General features: G+C 51.9%; 1 protein-coding gene across 1 annotated transcript in view; it reads left to right on the top strand.

Moving 5' to 3' along the window:
• The window catches only part of SDHA (succinate dehydrogenase complex flavoprotein subunit A), a 92,025-nt gene that overhangs the window by 62,010 nt on the left and 15,309 nt on the right, over positions 1-14,706 (top strand). Inside the window, exon 14 of the mRNA XM_069730468.1 lies at positions 13,966-14,076. Coding sequence (XP_069586569.1) covers positions 13,966-14,076 — 111 coding nt within the window. The remainder of the gene's footprint in view (positions 1-13,965; positions 14,077-14,706) is intronic.

Here is a 14,706-nt window from a genome sequence, read left to right as displayed (position 1 = left end):
CACCATAATATGCAAATAAAATGTTAAAAAAACAGACAATGTGATTTTCTGGATTTTTTTTTCTCAGTTTGTCTCCCATAGTTGAGGTCTACCTATGATGTAAATTACAGACGCCTCTCATCTTTCTTTATCGCCTCTCATTGGGGGACACAGGAACCATGGGTGTATGCTGCTGCCACTAGGAGGCTGACACTATGCAAATAAAAAAATTAGCTCCTCCTCTGCAGTGTACACCCCACCGACTGGCATTATACTCTTCAGTTTAGCTTAGTGTCAGTAGGAGGTGGACACGGGTCTTTCATTAGACCCTTATCTACCTCAATGTGCGTCGTTTTCTTTCAGGTTTTCGGAAGGGATACAGGGTGAGCAGTCACACCTGTAGTCCCACAAGCGGACTATGAGTACGGCGTGTACTGCCACCCCGTATCCTCATAGATCCCACACCAGGACCAAGATCCTAGCACACAAGCGTGCTTAGAAGTCCGGTCCTGGCTCCGTCCCCCACCCACTCGCCCACCAGAGCCTGTCGGTTGGAGGAGACGAGGACGTCCATCAGCCCTGGATGTCTCACCCTCTTTTAAGGTTAGTACGGCGTGGGATGTTTTTTTAGGTGAGTATTTCCCCTATTCCATCCCAGATCCTTGTTAGGGGGGGGATTCTTGTTAAGGGCTCCCAAACGGTGACCCTCTCTTACCCGGTCATCGCCTGTATCCTTGTGGCGCGGTCGATTTTTTATCGGTTCCTGGAGTTCCAAGCATTCTCCCCATTCTGCAAGGGCCTTCTGCTCCAGTGCGGGGCCCTTTTCTGGCCGCAGCGCTCTCTCTTCTTTCTTGGCAGCTTTTGGCTGCTGTTCGCTCCTTTCCGCGGCGGTTTTTCTCTGGGCACAGCCCTCAGCGCAGCAGCCCCGCAGTCTATCGCGCTGCTTATCGCTGCAGCGCATTGTTCCGGCGCCGCAGGAGGTGGATCTGCGGCGCCCTTCAGCGGCGCAGCCTGGCAGGCTGCGGCGCCTGTGCCGCCAGCCTCCCGTCGCGGCGCACTGCTCCGGCGCCGCAGGAGGTGGATCTGCGGCGCCCTTCAGCGGCGCAGCCTAGCAGGCTGCGGCGCCTGTGCCGCCAGCCTCCCGTCGCGGCGCATAGTTCCGGCGCTCTATACCGGCGCCGCGGCTCGTTTCCCGGCCGCCGGTTCCTAATTTAGGCCCCGGCTTCGGCCGGGGCCTACTTCCGGTCTTCGGATCTGTCACTTCCGCCTCTGCGGGCGGGCTTTTTCCCGCCCGACATACTGTGACCTGCCCACCGGCGCCTCTGCGTCTAGCTCCGCCCCCTTCCTTGTGGGACACTCGTCTGGTGTGAGCATCGCTTCACACCACAGCAGCAGCCCTTGCAGTGCCTCACGCAGCGCTCCTTCGGCATCTTCTGTGAGCTCAGCACCTGGGGACTTCTCCACCAAGGACAAGTGGGACATCTTCCAGGACCGGGTCCGTGAGTAGCTGCACTGCAGTCTGACACCCCCCTCTGCCCTCTGTCCCCTAACCAACTGGCATCTTCAGGGTCCCTCAAAATGTCTTCCTCTAAAGGGGGCCGCTCTCGCCCCCCTACTTCTTCTTCATCTACTACCTTAGTCACGTACTTTGCATGTTCGTCCTGTAACAGCAAACTTCCCTCAGGTCAGTCCTCCCCGCTGTGTCAGTCCTGCAGCAACCCGATTGTTCCCACCGCCCAGGATCCCCCGGCTGTTCCGCCCGAGAGTGATCCCCCCATCCCAGGCTGGGCCGCTTCTCTGTCACAATCGGTGGCCGATTTAACGCGGGTGTCTCAAACCCTGGTGTCCGCGCTGGATCGGTTACCCCTGCAGACCCCTGCAGTGGCCAGCGGGTCGCAGGAACCGCCGCCCGAGCCCTCCTTGATTAGCCACAAAAGGTCCAGACAGGAACGTCGGTCTGAGTCCTCTTCGCGTTCCATCTCGTCGCACGGCCCTCCCCCGCGGTTGGTGTCGCACCGTTCCTCCTCCCCTGAGTCAGGCGAGGCTTTATCTGATGCGCCCTCAGAGGAGATGTCGGAGTTGGATCCTAGCCAAATCGCCACCATGAGTGAGTCGGTCCAGAACCTCATTCGGGCTATAAACCAAACCTGTGGCATTAAGGATCCCTCTACGGAACCCGCAGATCAGGCGGTTTCGTTTAGACGGGCCAAACCACCTTCAAGATTTTTTGCCCCTCATCCTGAATTCGAGGAAATCCTGGCCAGAGAGAGAGAGAATCCGACCAGACGTTTTCAGAGGGGAAAACGCCTGGGGGTGTTATATCCTTTTTCACCAGATCTTACCGCCAATTGGACGGTCTCTCCCTCGGTGGATCCACCTGTGTCCAGGCTGTCCACCAACACGGTGCTCCCACTGTCCGGCGGAGCGTCTCTGAAGGATTCTAACGACAGAGTTATAGAATCCTTCGCAAAATCTGCCTTCGAAGCGGCTTCAGCAGCGCTATGCCCGGCCTTTGCTTCCACTTGGGCCTCAAAATCCATCTCAAAATGGGCCAAGGATCTGCGGCGAGGTATCCTGGACGGGGCTCCTCCAGCGCAATTAGCGGAACTTGCCAACCAGATTTCCCACGCTGGTGAATACCTGGTTTCAGCCTCCCTGGATGTCGCCTCTTGTGCGGCTCAGGCTTCCAGCAATGCCGTTGCCATCCGCCGGACCGTTTGGCTCAAGGCCTGGCAGGCGGACTTGTCCTCCAAAAAGTCCCTCACTAGTCTGCCCTTCCAGGGCTCTCGTCTCTTTGGTTCCCAGCTGGACCAGATCATTAAGGACGCCACTGGGGGCACAAGTTCCCTTCTCCCCCAGGCTAAACCTCGTCGCCCTCCTCCTAGACGGCAGTTTCGCTCGTTCCGGCCTTTTCGTCGCTTCGCTGCGTCAAACTCCTTTTCCCAGCAGCAACAGAGGCCACAGGCACGTCAAGAGAAGAAGGCGGTGTCCTTCAGGCCCACTCCGTCCTGGCGTCCTCGCTATTCCCAGGGTAGATCGTCCAGGCCCAGGACTGGAAGATCCACTTCCGCATGACTCTCGGCAAGACTCCAGCCCGACTCCCAGGTTGGGGGGCCGTCTTCTCCGTTTCAGGGACGTCTGGATTTCCGCAGTAGAGGATGCATGGGTCAGGGAAGTTGTGTCTTCGGGATACAAAATAGAGTTCGCCTCCCGACCCAGAGATCGTTTCTTCCAATCTCGTCCTCCAAAAGATCCCGCTTTGGTTCCGGGCTTCTTCGCAGCCATCGCTTCTCTGCTCAAATCCGGGGTAATCGTTCCCGTCCCAGAAAAGGAACGGTACACGGGTTTCTACTCGAACCTCTTTGTGGTACCGAAAAAAGACGGCAAGGTTCGTCCCATTCTGGACCTCAAATTGTTGAACAGGAGGGTTCGCCTGAGACACTTCAGGATGGAATCCCTTCGTTCAGTAATTGCTTCCATGGAGGCTCAGGAATTTCTATGCTCTATAGATATCCAGGACGCCTACCTACATGTTCCAATATTTCCCGGACATCACCGTTTCCTGCGCTTCGCAGTGCAACAAGACCATTTTCAGTTCGTCGCCCTGCCGTTCGGTCTCGCAACCGCGCCAAGGGTGTTCACGAAAATCATGGCGGCGCTGATGGCCATTTTGAGAGTCAGAGGCTTGGTTCTGTTTCCATACCTCGACGACATCCTCATCAAGGCTCCGTCCTTTGCTCAGGCCCACGAAAGCTTGTCCATTGTTCTCGACACCTTATCCCGTTTCGGATGGCTGGTCAACCGGAAGAAGTCCTGCCTTATTCCTTCTCAGCGCATCATCTTTCTGGGCATGCTCTTCGACACTCGTCAGTCCAGAGTCTTCCTTCCCAAGGACAAGAGATCCACCCTTTGTCGGGACATTCTCTTGCTCCAGGGTCCTCGGCCTCCCTCCCTCCGATCGGCCATGAAGGTTCTGGGGAGGATGGTAGCTACCTTGGAAGCGATTCCCTTCGCCCAATTCCATTCTCGACCCCTTCAGCAAGCCATTCTGTCTCAGTGGGACAGGTCGGTCTTCTCCCTGGATCGGCCGATCAGACTCTCCTTTCGGGTCAAGCGGTCTCTCAACTGGTGGCTGACGTCTCCTCTCATCTCCCAGGGCAGGTCCTTCCTTCCGGTTCACTGGCCGGTGGTGACAACGGATGCCAGCCTGATCGGCTGGGGTGCGGTTTTTCGCCACCTGACGGTTCAGGGCCGTTGGTCGCTGCAGGAGTCCGCGCTGCCGATCAACGTCCTCGAAATTCGGGCCATCTTTCTGTCCCTCCGCCATTGGGAAAGGATTCTCAAGGGCCTTCCAGTCCGGATCCAGACGGACAATGCCACGGCTGTGGCATATGTCAACCATCAGGGGGGGACTCGGAGCTCCTTGGCCCTTGCCGAGGTGTCCAAGATCCTCCTTTGGGCAGAGGCAACGGTTCCGGTGATATCCGCGGTGCATATCCCCGGCGTAGAAAACTGGGCCGCCGACTTCCTCAGCCGCGAGGGTCTCGCGGCAGGGGAATGGTCCCTGCATCCGGAGGTCTTCCATCAGATTTGTCTTCGATGGGGAACTCCGGATGTGGATCTCACGGCGTCTCGGATCAACAGGAAGGTTCCACAATTCGTCTCCAGGTCACGCGATCCTCTTGCAGTGGGCGTCGATGCTCTGGCCATTCCTTGGTCACAGTTCGAGATGCCCTATCTGTTCCCACCCCTTCCATTACTTCCCAAACTGTTGAAGAAGATCAAAGCGGAAGGGGTGCCGGTCATCCTGATCGCCCCGGATTGGCCCAGGAGAGCTTGGTTCGCGGAGCTCGTCAACCTTCTCGCGGACGCTCCCTGGTGCCTTCCAGACAGGCCCGATCTGCTGTCCCAGGGTCCGATCTGCCACCCGAATTCTCGGTCGCTCAGTTTAACGGCGTGGCTGTTGAGACCGCGGTTCTAAGAGCGTCGGGCCTTTCGGACCGGGTGATTCACACCATGATTCAGGCTCGGAAGCCTTCGTCTTCCAGGATCTACTACCGCACCTGGAAGGCCTACTTCCGTTGGTGCGAGTCCAACCGCGTGCCACCTATGGTTTTTTCCCTGCCTTCTCTTTTGGCCTTCCTTCAGGCAGGACTGGATTCGGGCCTGGCTCTTAGTTCCCTGAAGGGTCAGGTCTCTGCGCTTTCCATCCTCTTTCAGAAGACCTTGGCCTCTCGGCCACAGATTAAGACCTTCTTTCAGGGGGTAGCCCACGCCGTCCCGCCGTACAGGGCCCCTGTGGAGGCATGGGACCTAAACCTGGTACTGGACGTTTTGAAGGTTTCTCCCTTTGAACCTCTTAGGGAGATTCCTCTATCAGTTTTATCTTGGAAGGTGGCCTTTCTTGTGGCCATCACGTCCATTCGCCGCGTTTCCGAGCTGGCGGCACTGTCTTGCCGCCCTCCATTTTTGGTCATTCACCAGGACAAGGTGGTCTTCCGACCTCCACCTTCTTTTCTTCCTAAGGTGGTTTCCACCTTCCACCTCAACGAGGACATCGTTCTACCTTCCTTTTGTCCAGCTCCGACTCATCCTCTGGAGCGATCATTGAACAAGCTGGACCTAGTCAGGGCAGTGAGGATTTATCTGGATAGAACATCCTCTTTCCGGAAGACGGATTCATTTTTCGTCATTCCTGAGGGCACGCGCAGAGGCCAGCCGGCCTCTAAAGCGACTATTGCTCGCTGGATCAGAACGGCAATTTTGGAGGCTTACCGGGCCAAGAACAGAGTGCCCCCTCCTGGGATTAAGGCTCACTCTACCCGGGCAGTCGGCGCCTCCTGGGCGGTGCACCACAGGGCTTCCGCCCTACAGCTTTGCAAAGCGGCAACTTGGTCTTCCATCCACACGTTCGCCAAATTTTACAAGGTCCATACCTACGCATCGGCGGACGCCAGCCTAGGCAGAAGGATCCTGCAGGCGGCAGTGGTGAGTCCTCTGACCTGATGGAAGTCTGTTTTCCCGCCCTTGGGACTGCTTTGGGACGTCCCATGGTTCCTGTGTCCCCCAATGAGAGGCGATAAAGAAAACAGGATTTTTGGTTGCTTACCGTAAAATCTGTTTCTTGAAGCCTCCATTGGGGGACACAGCTCCCTCCCAATGTTTTCTGTTGTTATCTGTTCTATGACTGTTCTCACGTTACAGTTCTCAAGTTTGTGGTTATGGTTTTTCAACCTTGTTTCATTATCTCCTACTGCTTTCTCACTAACTGAAGAGTATAATGCCAGTCGGTGGGGTGTACACTGCAGAGGAGGAGCTAATTTTTTTATTTGCATAGTGTCAGCCTCCTAGTGGCAGCAGCATACACCCATGGTTCCTGTGTCCCCCAATGGAGGCTTCAAGAAACAGATTTTACGGTAAGCAACCAAAAATCCTGTTTTTTAAGTGGTGGAACTTGCACTATTGCTGACTGACTAAATACTTTTTTGCCCCACTGTATCGGCTAAGCAGTTGAAAATTTAGGCTATAAATGGATGACTGCTGCCTTACACTGACATTAGTAACCCATAGGCTATGACAGCATCTTTTTAACAGTTACATAGCAAAGCTATCTATGACATATGTCTAAAGTACCTTATTTTTCAGACTATAAGATGCACCAGACCATAAGACGCAACTATGTTTTAGAGGAGGAAATTAGAAAAAAAATTGAAGCAAAAAAATGTGATAAATTCTGTACTTAATATCCCCTATCCTGGTATATATGCCTCCATCATCGTCCTTATCCTGGTATGCATGGCCCCCTCATCCCTATTCTGGTATGTATGACCTCCTCATCCCTATCCTAGTATGCATGGCCCCCTCATCCCTATCCTGGTATGCATGGCCCCCTCATCCCTATCCTGGTATGCATGGCCCCCTCATCCCTACCCTGGTATGCATGGCCCCTCTCATCACCATCCTGGTGTGCATGGTCCCCCCATCCTGGTATGTATGTTCCCCTCATCCTGGTATGCATGAGCCTCCTCATCCCCATCCTGGGATGCCTGGTCCCCTCATCCCTAGCCTGGTAGGCATGTCCCCCTCATCCCTATCATGGTAGGAATGGTGCCATTCATCCCTATCCTTGTATTCATGACCCTATCAGAAAAATATTAAAAAAAACAAACCTTTACACTTGCTTACACAGGGACTGTGCGTGGAGGGTAGTGAGTATTCATTGCTCTTTAGTAGCGAGCACATTGTCAGCCGCAGATGCAGGGCACTTCCTGCAGCTGCTGGGCGTTCATGTGTGCCGCTACTAAAGGTAATGAACATTCACTGCATTCCACGCCCATGGGAGAGGATAGCAGTGAATATTCATTCCCTTTAGTAGCGGGCACACGTGAACGCCCGGCAGCTGCAGGAAGCCTACGGCTGACACTGCTTGCTACTGAAGAGCGATGAATACTCTCTGCCCTCCACACACACAGTGACGGCGTGCAGAGCAGTGAGTATTCCGGCAGCTGTGCTCGGCTTGTAAGCAGCACATGACGTCCCCACTATGCGCTGCTTACAAGCATAAAGCAGCTGCTGGCACCGGAACAAGATGCTGTGAAGGAGCGCAGAGACGCAGAGAAGGTAAGTGTAATGGTTTTGGGTTTTTTTCTCCTTCGCCTCATTGGGGGACACAGGACTGTGGGTGTATGCTTCTGCCGCCAGGAGGCTGACACTAAGTAAACATAAAAAAAGTTTAGCTCCTCCTCCGTCGTATACACCCTGACACTGGATACCAGAGAATCCAGTTCTTGCTTAGTGTCTGAAGGAGGCACACCTCTGGGTCCTGGATCCTTTGGACCCTTTTTTCTCATCGCTACAGTATATGGATTGAGGGGTCGACGGACCCTTTTGAGGGTCCGATCTCCCCAAACCAGCAACGGGCAAGCACGTGCCAGTATTCTCCACGTATCTTTTCCCGCGACGTGGGATTGCTCACCGGACTTGGCCCTGACCACCCTGAGGTATTGTAGACCCTAGGCTGTACAGGTGCCCTCTAGACGTCCGTGTGACCCCCCTTATTTTCTACACCTCTGCTCTGCTGCGGTGATAGATGGGGTGGTGGACGGTCCCGCTCCTTATCCTAGTGCAGGAAATGGAGTTAGGGTTCCTGCACCGTCATTTGCTCGGCTCCCCCTCCCCCCCCGCTGGATTTCTTTGCTACACACTGGCCTTTGGGCTCCGCTTGCAAAAGGAGGGAGGGGCAGAAAAGGGGGGCTCCTGACACAGGCGCAGTTTACCTTGAAGGCAGGCCCTGGGCATATCTGGGCGTCTCTGCGCTGATCTAGTGTCGGGTGATGAGCGGCGTCGCAGTCCCCAGAGCTCCGTCGGTGCGGTTCTTCCGGCGCATCTTGGCGTCACAGTGGTACAGTGCGGCCGGCGCCACGACCTTTCCAGAGGCTTCAGGCTCTGGCCTGGCACCCAGCATGCACTTCCGGGTCAAACAGGCCCGGCTTCCATCCAGCAAACCGCATGGTGAGGCCCCGCCCCTCCAGCGCGTCTACTTCCGGATCCGCCCCCTCCTTTCCTTGCCCAGGAAAATCGAGGTCCGGCTTCAGGCCTACTACAGGCCGCATCGTATCACGGCAGTTCTGCCTCCTGTGGTCGGCTGGGGATAAAGGTAGCACATTGGCTCCGCATCATGTGTTCGTTCCACACCTTACTCGTGGGGACACAGGACTGGGGTAAGTGCTTCTCCCTCCAGCCTGACAGCAGAAGCATTGTTTTTTCCCCGGTCTCAGGCCCTGGGTATGGCATTTACGGATCACCATGTCTAGAAGGGCCAAATCTCACACGGTTCATACACCGTTTGCGTAGCTTGTCGTGCTGCATTCCCGCATGCCCAGAGCAATCGTCTCTGCGAGGCCTGCGACTCTGAACGCGCCCAGGAGCCCCCCTCTGCTAGCTTCCCAGCAATCTCTTCGGCTCCTGCCCCTCAAGCAGAGGCTGGGGCAGTTCCACCAGAATGGGTCACGTCCTTGTCACAATCCATGGCGTCCCGAACTGAAGCAATCAAATCCCTTCAGACCCCAGTGGTCAGGGCCAGCAGTTCTTCGGCCTCGGAGTCTCAGGAGCCTTCGGCCTGCAGGGGCCGCGCTTGCACTAGGCAGATGCGTGGAAAGCGAATTCGCACAGCGTCGCCCAGGCCCTCAGGTGCCTCGGCATCCTGGAGCTCTGTATCACGTTCTCCTTCCCCAGCAGAAAGTGGGGAAGTTGAGACCGACTATGAGTCAGAAGAGTCCCTTAATTTTGAGACTCCTGGGTTTCAGGAATCTGTAGATAGCCTTATTGAGGCTGTAAATCAGTCCCTGGGGATAGAAGACAAACTCGCCTTATCCTCAGATCACAAAGTCTCATTTAAGCGGGCCAAACGGGCCCATAGAGTTTTTTCCTCTCATCCCGAGTTTGAGGACCTGATTCGGCGTAACCGGGAGCACCCGGACAGGCGTTTTTCGGGGCAAAAAGCCTTGAAGGCTAGGTACCCCTTTGCTACTGAGCTATGTAGTAAATGTGCAGAAAATCCTTCTGTAGAACCTCCGGTGTCCCGTTTAGCCTCTAACACTTTGCTTTCTCTTCCTAATGGCTCGTCAATTAAGGACCTACGGATCGTCTTATAGAAAGCTTGACTCGTTCCGTTTTTGAGGCTTCAAGTTCAGCACTTTTTCCCTCTCTTGCGGCAACTTGGGTCGCTAAAGCTATGATGTCTTGGTCAGAGTCTTTAACAAAGGCTCTTCAAGAAAGGGATTTGCCAGCAGAGCTGGCAGAAATGTCATCTCAGATAGCACTTTCTGGTAGCTATCTGATCAATGCATCCTTAGATGCTGCAGACTGCGCCTCATCTGCTGCGGCTAATGCAATTGCCATTAGAAGGGCACTCTGGTTAAGAACATGGTGGCCAGACTCTACCTCTAAAAAGTCTCTTACAACCCTACCATATCAGGGGTGTTGCTTATTCGGAGAGAAGCTGGATCAACTTATTTCTGACTCCACAGGAGGGAAGAGCAAGTTTCTTCCTCCACAGAGGATTAGACAGCCTTTTCGTCGCCAATTCCAGGCCCGTTTCAGACCCTTTCGTAATGCTAGATGGGCTCCAGCATCGGGCTCTGCTGCAAAGGGTCGTCCCAATCAGGACCGAGACATTCGGACCTCCTATACTGCCACCCAAGGGGGAAGAATGCGTTCCCAGTCATCTAGATCCAGAGGGTCTAGGACTCAAAGGTTTTCGGTCTAGTGACTGGAGGCCTTCCGGAGTGCCTCCAACAGAGTAGGCGGACGTCTACTTTTGTTTCACCAGGTCTGGCTTCAGGTAGTCCACGACCGGTGGATGAGAGAGCTCGTATCTTCAGGTTACAAGATAGAGCTGGTCTTTCAGCCTCCTTCCCGGTTCTTCCCATCCCGTCTTCCCAGGTCCGAGTCCCACCGACCAGACCTGTACAATTCCATAGAGTCCCTTCGTCTCAGCGGAGTCATTTCCCCTGTTCCAAGGGAAGAAAGGTTTCAGGGGTTTTATTCCAATTTTTTCGTAGTACCCAAAAAGGACGGAACAGTAAGACCTATTCTGGATCTGAAACGCTTAAACAGGTTTGTCCGCGTTCGTCACTTTCGGATGGAATCTCTCCGGTCAGTTATCGCCTCAATGGAAAAGGGAGAGTTCTTGGCCTCAATAGACATTCAGGACGCCTACCTACATATTCCCATTTTTCCTCCTCACCAAAGATTTCTCCGGTTCGCTCTAAACAACCTACACTTCCAGTTCACGGCCTTACCCTTCGGGCTGGCCTCCGTCCCCAGGGTGTTCATGTCAACTGTAGTGTCCATTCTGCACTCTCAAGGCATAAATCACATTTGTTTTTTTATTTTACTACCCAGAAAATCCCAAAAACAAGAGGTACTTTAAAATAAAATATTATTTATTGAACAAAAATAAAACATACATGAATATCCAATATCAAAAAATAAACAAAGTTATAACTGAAAGATGCAGGATCCAAATAAAAAGAGGGACATAACCATAAGAGAGCCACCAAATCTTATAGTACTGCGGTGAAGCTAGATAAAGACAGGCTAAATACCACATAAAGGCGCCCAATTGGGTCTAATGGAACTAGTGCCGTAGCCAATGTAAACCATATATTGCGTGGTATATTCCTATCTGAGATATAGACTATCCATAACGCTTATGGTACAATTTATGTGGAAGCCCCAAAAAAGTAGTGAATATAAAGTGAACCAAATACACATTACCCGCAGTATCTAGTGTGGTCTCTCTCCGGCGTCCCTCTGCCCCGACGCGCGTTTCACTGACGGCTTCTTCAGGCCTCCTTCTCCTGAAGAAGCCGTCAGTGAAACGCGCGTCGGGGCAGAGGGACGCCGGAGAGAGACCACACTAGATACTGCGGGTAATGTGTATTTGGTTCACTTTATATTCACTACTTTTTTGGGGCTTCCACATAAATTGTACCATAAGCGTTATGGATAGTCTATATCTCAGATAGGAATATACCACGCAATATATGGTTTACATTGGCTACGGCACTAGTTCCATTAGACCCAACTGGGCGCCTTTATGTGAGGTATTTAGCCTGTCTTTATCTAGCTTCACCGCAGTACTATAAGATTTGGTGGCTCTCTTATGGTTATGTCCCTCTTTTTATTTGGATCCTGCATCTTTCAGTTATAACTTTGTTTATTTTTTGATATTGGATATTCATGTATGTTTTATTTTTGTTCAATAAATAATATTTTAAGTACCTCTTGTTTTTGGGATTTTCTGGGTAGTAAAATAAAAAAAACAAATGTGATTTATGTCTGCAATATTTAGTGGTACTTGTATCCCCAATCTAGGGGCATTCTACTAAGGGCAACCTATGTGAATCGCACTCTCAAGGCATAGTAGTCTTGCCATATCTAGACGATCTTCTGATCAAAGGGCCGACCTTTCAAGCTTGCAAGGAAAATGTCAGCATTGCTATAGACACCCTTTCTCGTCTAGGTTGGCTAGTAAATTTAAGGAAGTTATCCCTACAACCATTTCGGAGGATTTCATTTCTAGGCATGATTTTGGACACCGCTCAAGCCCTATCAATCCTTCCCCAGGACAAGGTCCTAGCCCTTCGACAGGAAGTGAAGAATCTTCAGCAACCGCACCCTCATACGATCCGGTCCTGCATGAGGGTGTTAGGAAGGATGGTTGCAACTATAGAAGCAGTACCATTTGCACAACTTCACCTTCGACCTCTCCAACAGGCAATCTTAGCAGTATGGAACAGGAATCCACTCTCCCTCAACTGCAGATTTCGGTTGTCTCCCAAGGTCAGGCAGGCTCTTTCATGGTGGTTAAACAGCTCGTCCCTACTGGAGGGGAAACCCTTTTCCCCAACCAATTGGCTGTGGTTACAACATACGCCAGTCTCCTGGGTTGGGGAGCAGTGTTCTTTCACCACACAGCTCGGGGGCGCTGGTCTCCTCGGGAATCAGATCTCCCCATCAATCTCTTAGAGATTCGGGCAGTTCGACTAGCTTTGCAGTATTTCCACCATCTTCTGGCAGGTCGCCCTGTCCTAATTCAATCGGACAACGTCACAGCCGTGGCCTACATAAATCATCAGGGGGGCACCAGCAGCAAGGCAGCCATGCAGGAGGTACAACAAATACTGTTCTGGGCCAAGAGGAATCACTCTGTAATTTCAGCAGTCCACATTCCGGGCGAAGAGAACTGGGTGGCAGATTTCCTCAGCCTACCTGGGTGAGTGGCTTAGACACGCAGTGCGCATGCCCAGGAATCCCAGCCCCGCAGTGTGAATAAATCATTACACTGAGGGGCTGGGATACACAAGCAGGGCGGCCGCACAGGCGCAGTCTGCGAGACTGCATATGAGGACAGACGGGCAGCGCTCACTGCGCCTGCCCCAGGCAAGACAAAAGAGCGCAGGCGCCGGCAGATTTCAAAACAAACAGCGCCGAGGAGGCAGCGCCCGGCGCCAAGAAGACTTGAGTGACGGCTGTGAGGTGTCTGCAGCACGGGGAAAGACCTGCCTCCAGGACTGAAGACCGGTATTTCGGACAAATTACAAAACGGATTATTTCTGCATTTACAGCACCAATAACTAAAAGAGCCACCTTGTCAGAATGCAGCATTACTGCTGCACAAGGTGGCTCTTTTAGTTTTAAACACCTGGGGGGGTGACCGGTTCCCTTTAAATGGATTACATCGGAACAGGGAGTTTACTGAGTTTACCGATGCTTTATTATTTTATTTTTTTTGCAGGCGATCGAGGGCATTGGGGATTAGCTGTTTGGCGAGTATTACTGTATGTGTATTTTTTTTTCTTTTTACTATTCAACATAGTAGCTAATGTCCCATCATCGGCTAATGCTGTCACTGTTCTATGTGACGGCAAACATAGCCTGATGGGAGTTGAAGTCCTATCAGACGATGCCTGCCTACACACAGACACACACACCCGCAGACACACACAGATACACACAGACACGCACATCTTCTCCACACACACACACACACACACACTCTTCCTGCTCCCTATCTGCAGCGTTTTTAGCACGCAACTCCGCAGCAAAACCGCAAATCATTTTACACTTGCGGATTTTACTGACTCAGTGGAAGTCAATGGGTGCAGAAATGCTGCAGATCCGCAAAGAGAATTGACATGGCATGTGAACACCAATTCTGAATTTCCCATTGACTAACATTGGTTGTGCACTACAATATGGCTCAGATGCAATGCCGCGCGTCCCAAAATGCTGCGGATCCCCATCAAAATCTACAACGTGTGCGCATAGCCTTAAAATTAAGTAAAAGTGGCCAACCTCTTTTTACATTTAAGATTAGGACCCTATTCAGTGGTGGAGTGGTATAAGCTCCTGTGTCCCATTCCGTTTCAGGAAGATTAGAATGACTGATTAGATCTTTTATCGGTTTGTTCTTTCTAGGTCAGAATTGATGAATATGATTTCTCTAAGCCACTACAAGGACAGCAGAAGAAACCTATTGAAGAACATTGGAGAAAACATACACTATCATTTGTTGATCAGAAGGGCAAGGTAATTTGACTGCACCACACAGGACTGGGGCAAAAAAAAAAAAATCTTCTGTATGTTATATTTGCCAGTATTACAACTTTAGCAACTCCCTTAAGAGAGTTGTATTTAAAATACATGCCCATATGCATGTTATAGGGCCTTAGTTTGGACCTGGTTTTCTTATTTAAGCCAGAAGTGAATAGAGCAAGGATAAGCAAAAGTCTGTCTAGTATATTTCCCATTCTTTTAGAATGCACTTCAGTCACAAACAAAAAACCAGTGCAAACTTAGGCTACTTTCACATATCAGGTTTTTGCCGTTATGCACAATCCGGCAAGTTTTGAAAAAAACGGATCCTTATTTTTTTTTTCGCTGGATCCATTTTTCTCTCATAGGGTTGTGTTAGCGCTAGATTGCGACTGATGGCCACACATTTCATTTATTTTTTGCCGGATTCTCTCTCTCCCGCCCTCCTCCCCCCCCCCCCCCCCCCCCTTCCCCCTGGAACTGGAAACGGATCCAGCAAAAAAAAAAGTGATTCGGTGCATCAGTTTTTCACTATTTGCAACGGATCCATTTTTTTTGCAAATTTGCCGGATCTTGCCTAACAACAAAAACCTGATGTGAGAAAGTAGCCTTAGACTAGACAGT

Source organism: Ranitomeya imitator, chromosome 6, assembly GCF_032444005.1.
Source record: "Ranitomeya imitator isolate aRanImi1 chromosome 6, aRanImi1.pri, whole genome shotgun sequence".
NCBI lineage: Eukaryota > Metazoa > Chordata > Amphibia > Anura > Dendrobatidae > Ranitomeya > Ranitomeya imitator.
The sequence above is the reverse complement of the archived record's forward strand: the minus strand, read 5'-3'. Positions and strand labels throughout refer to the sequence as shown.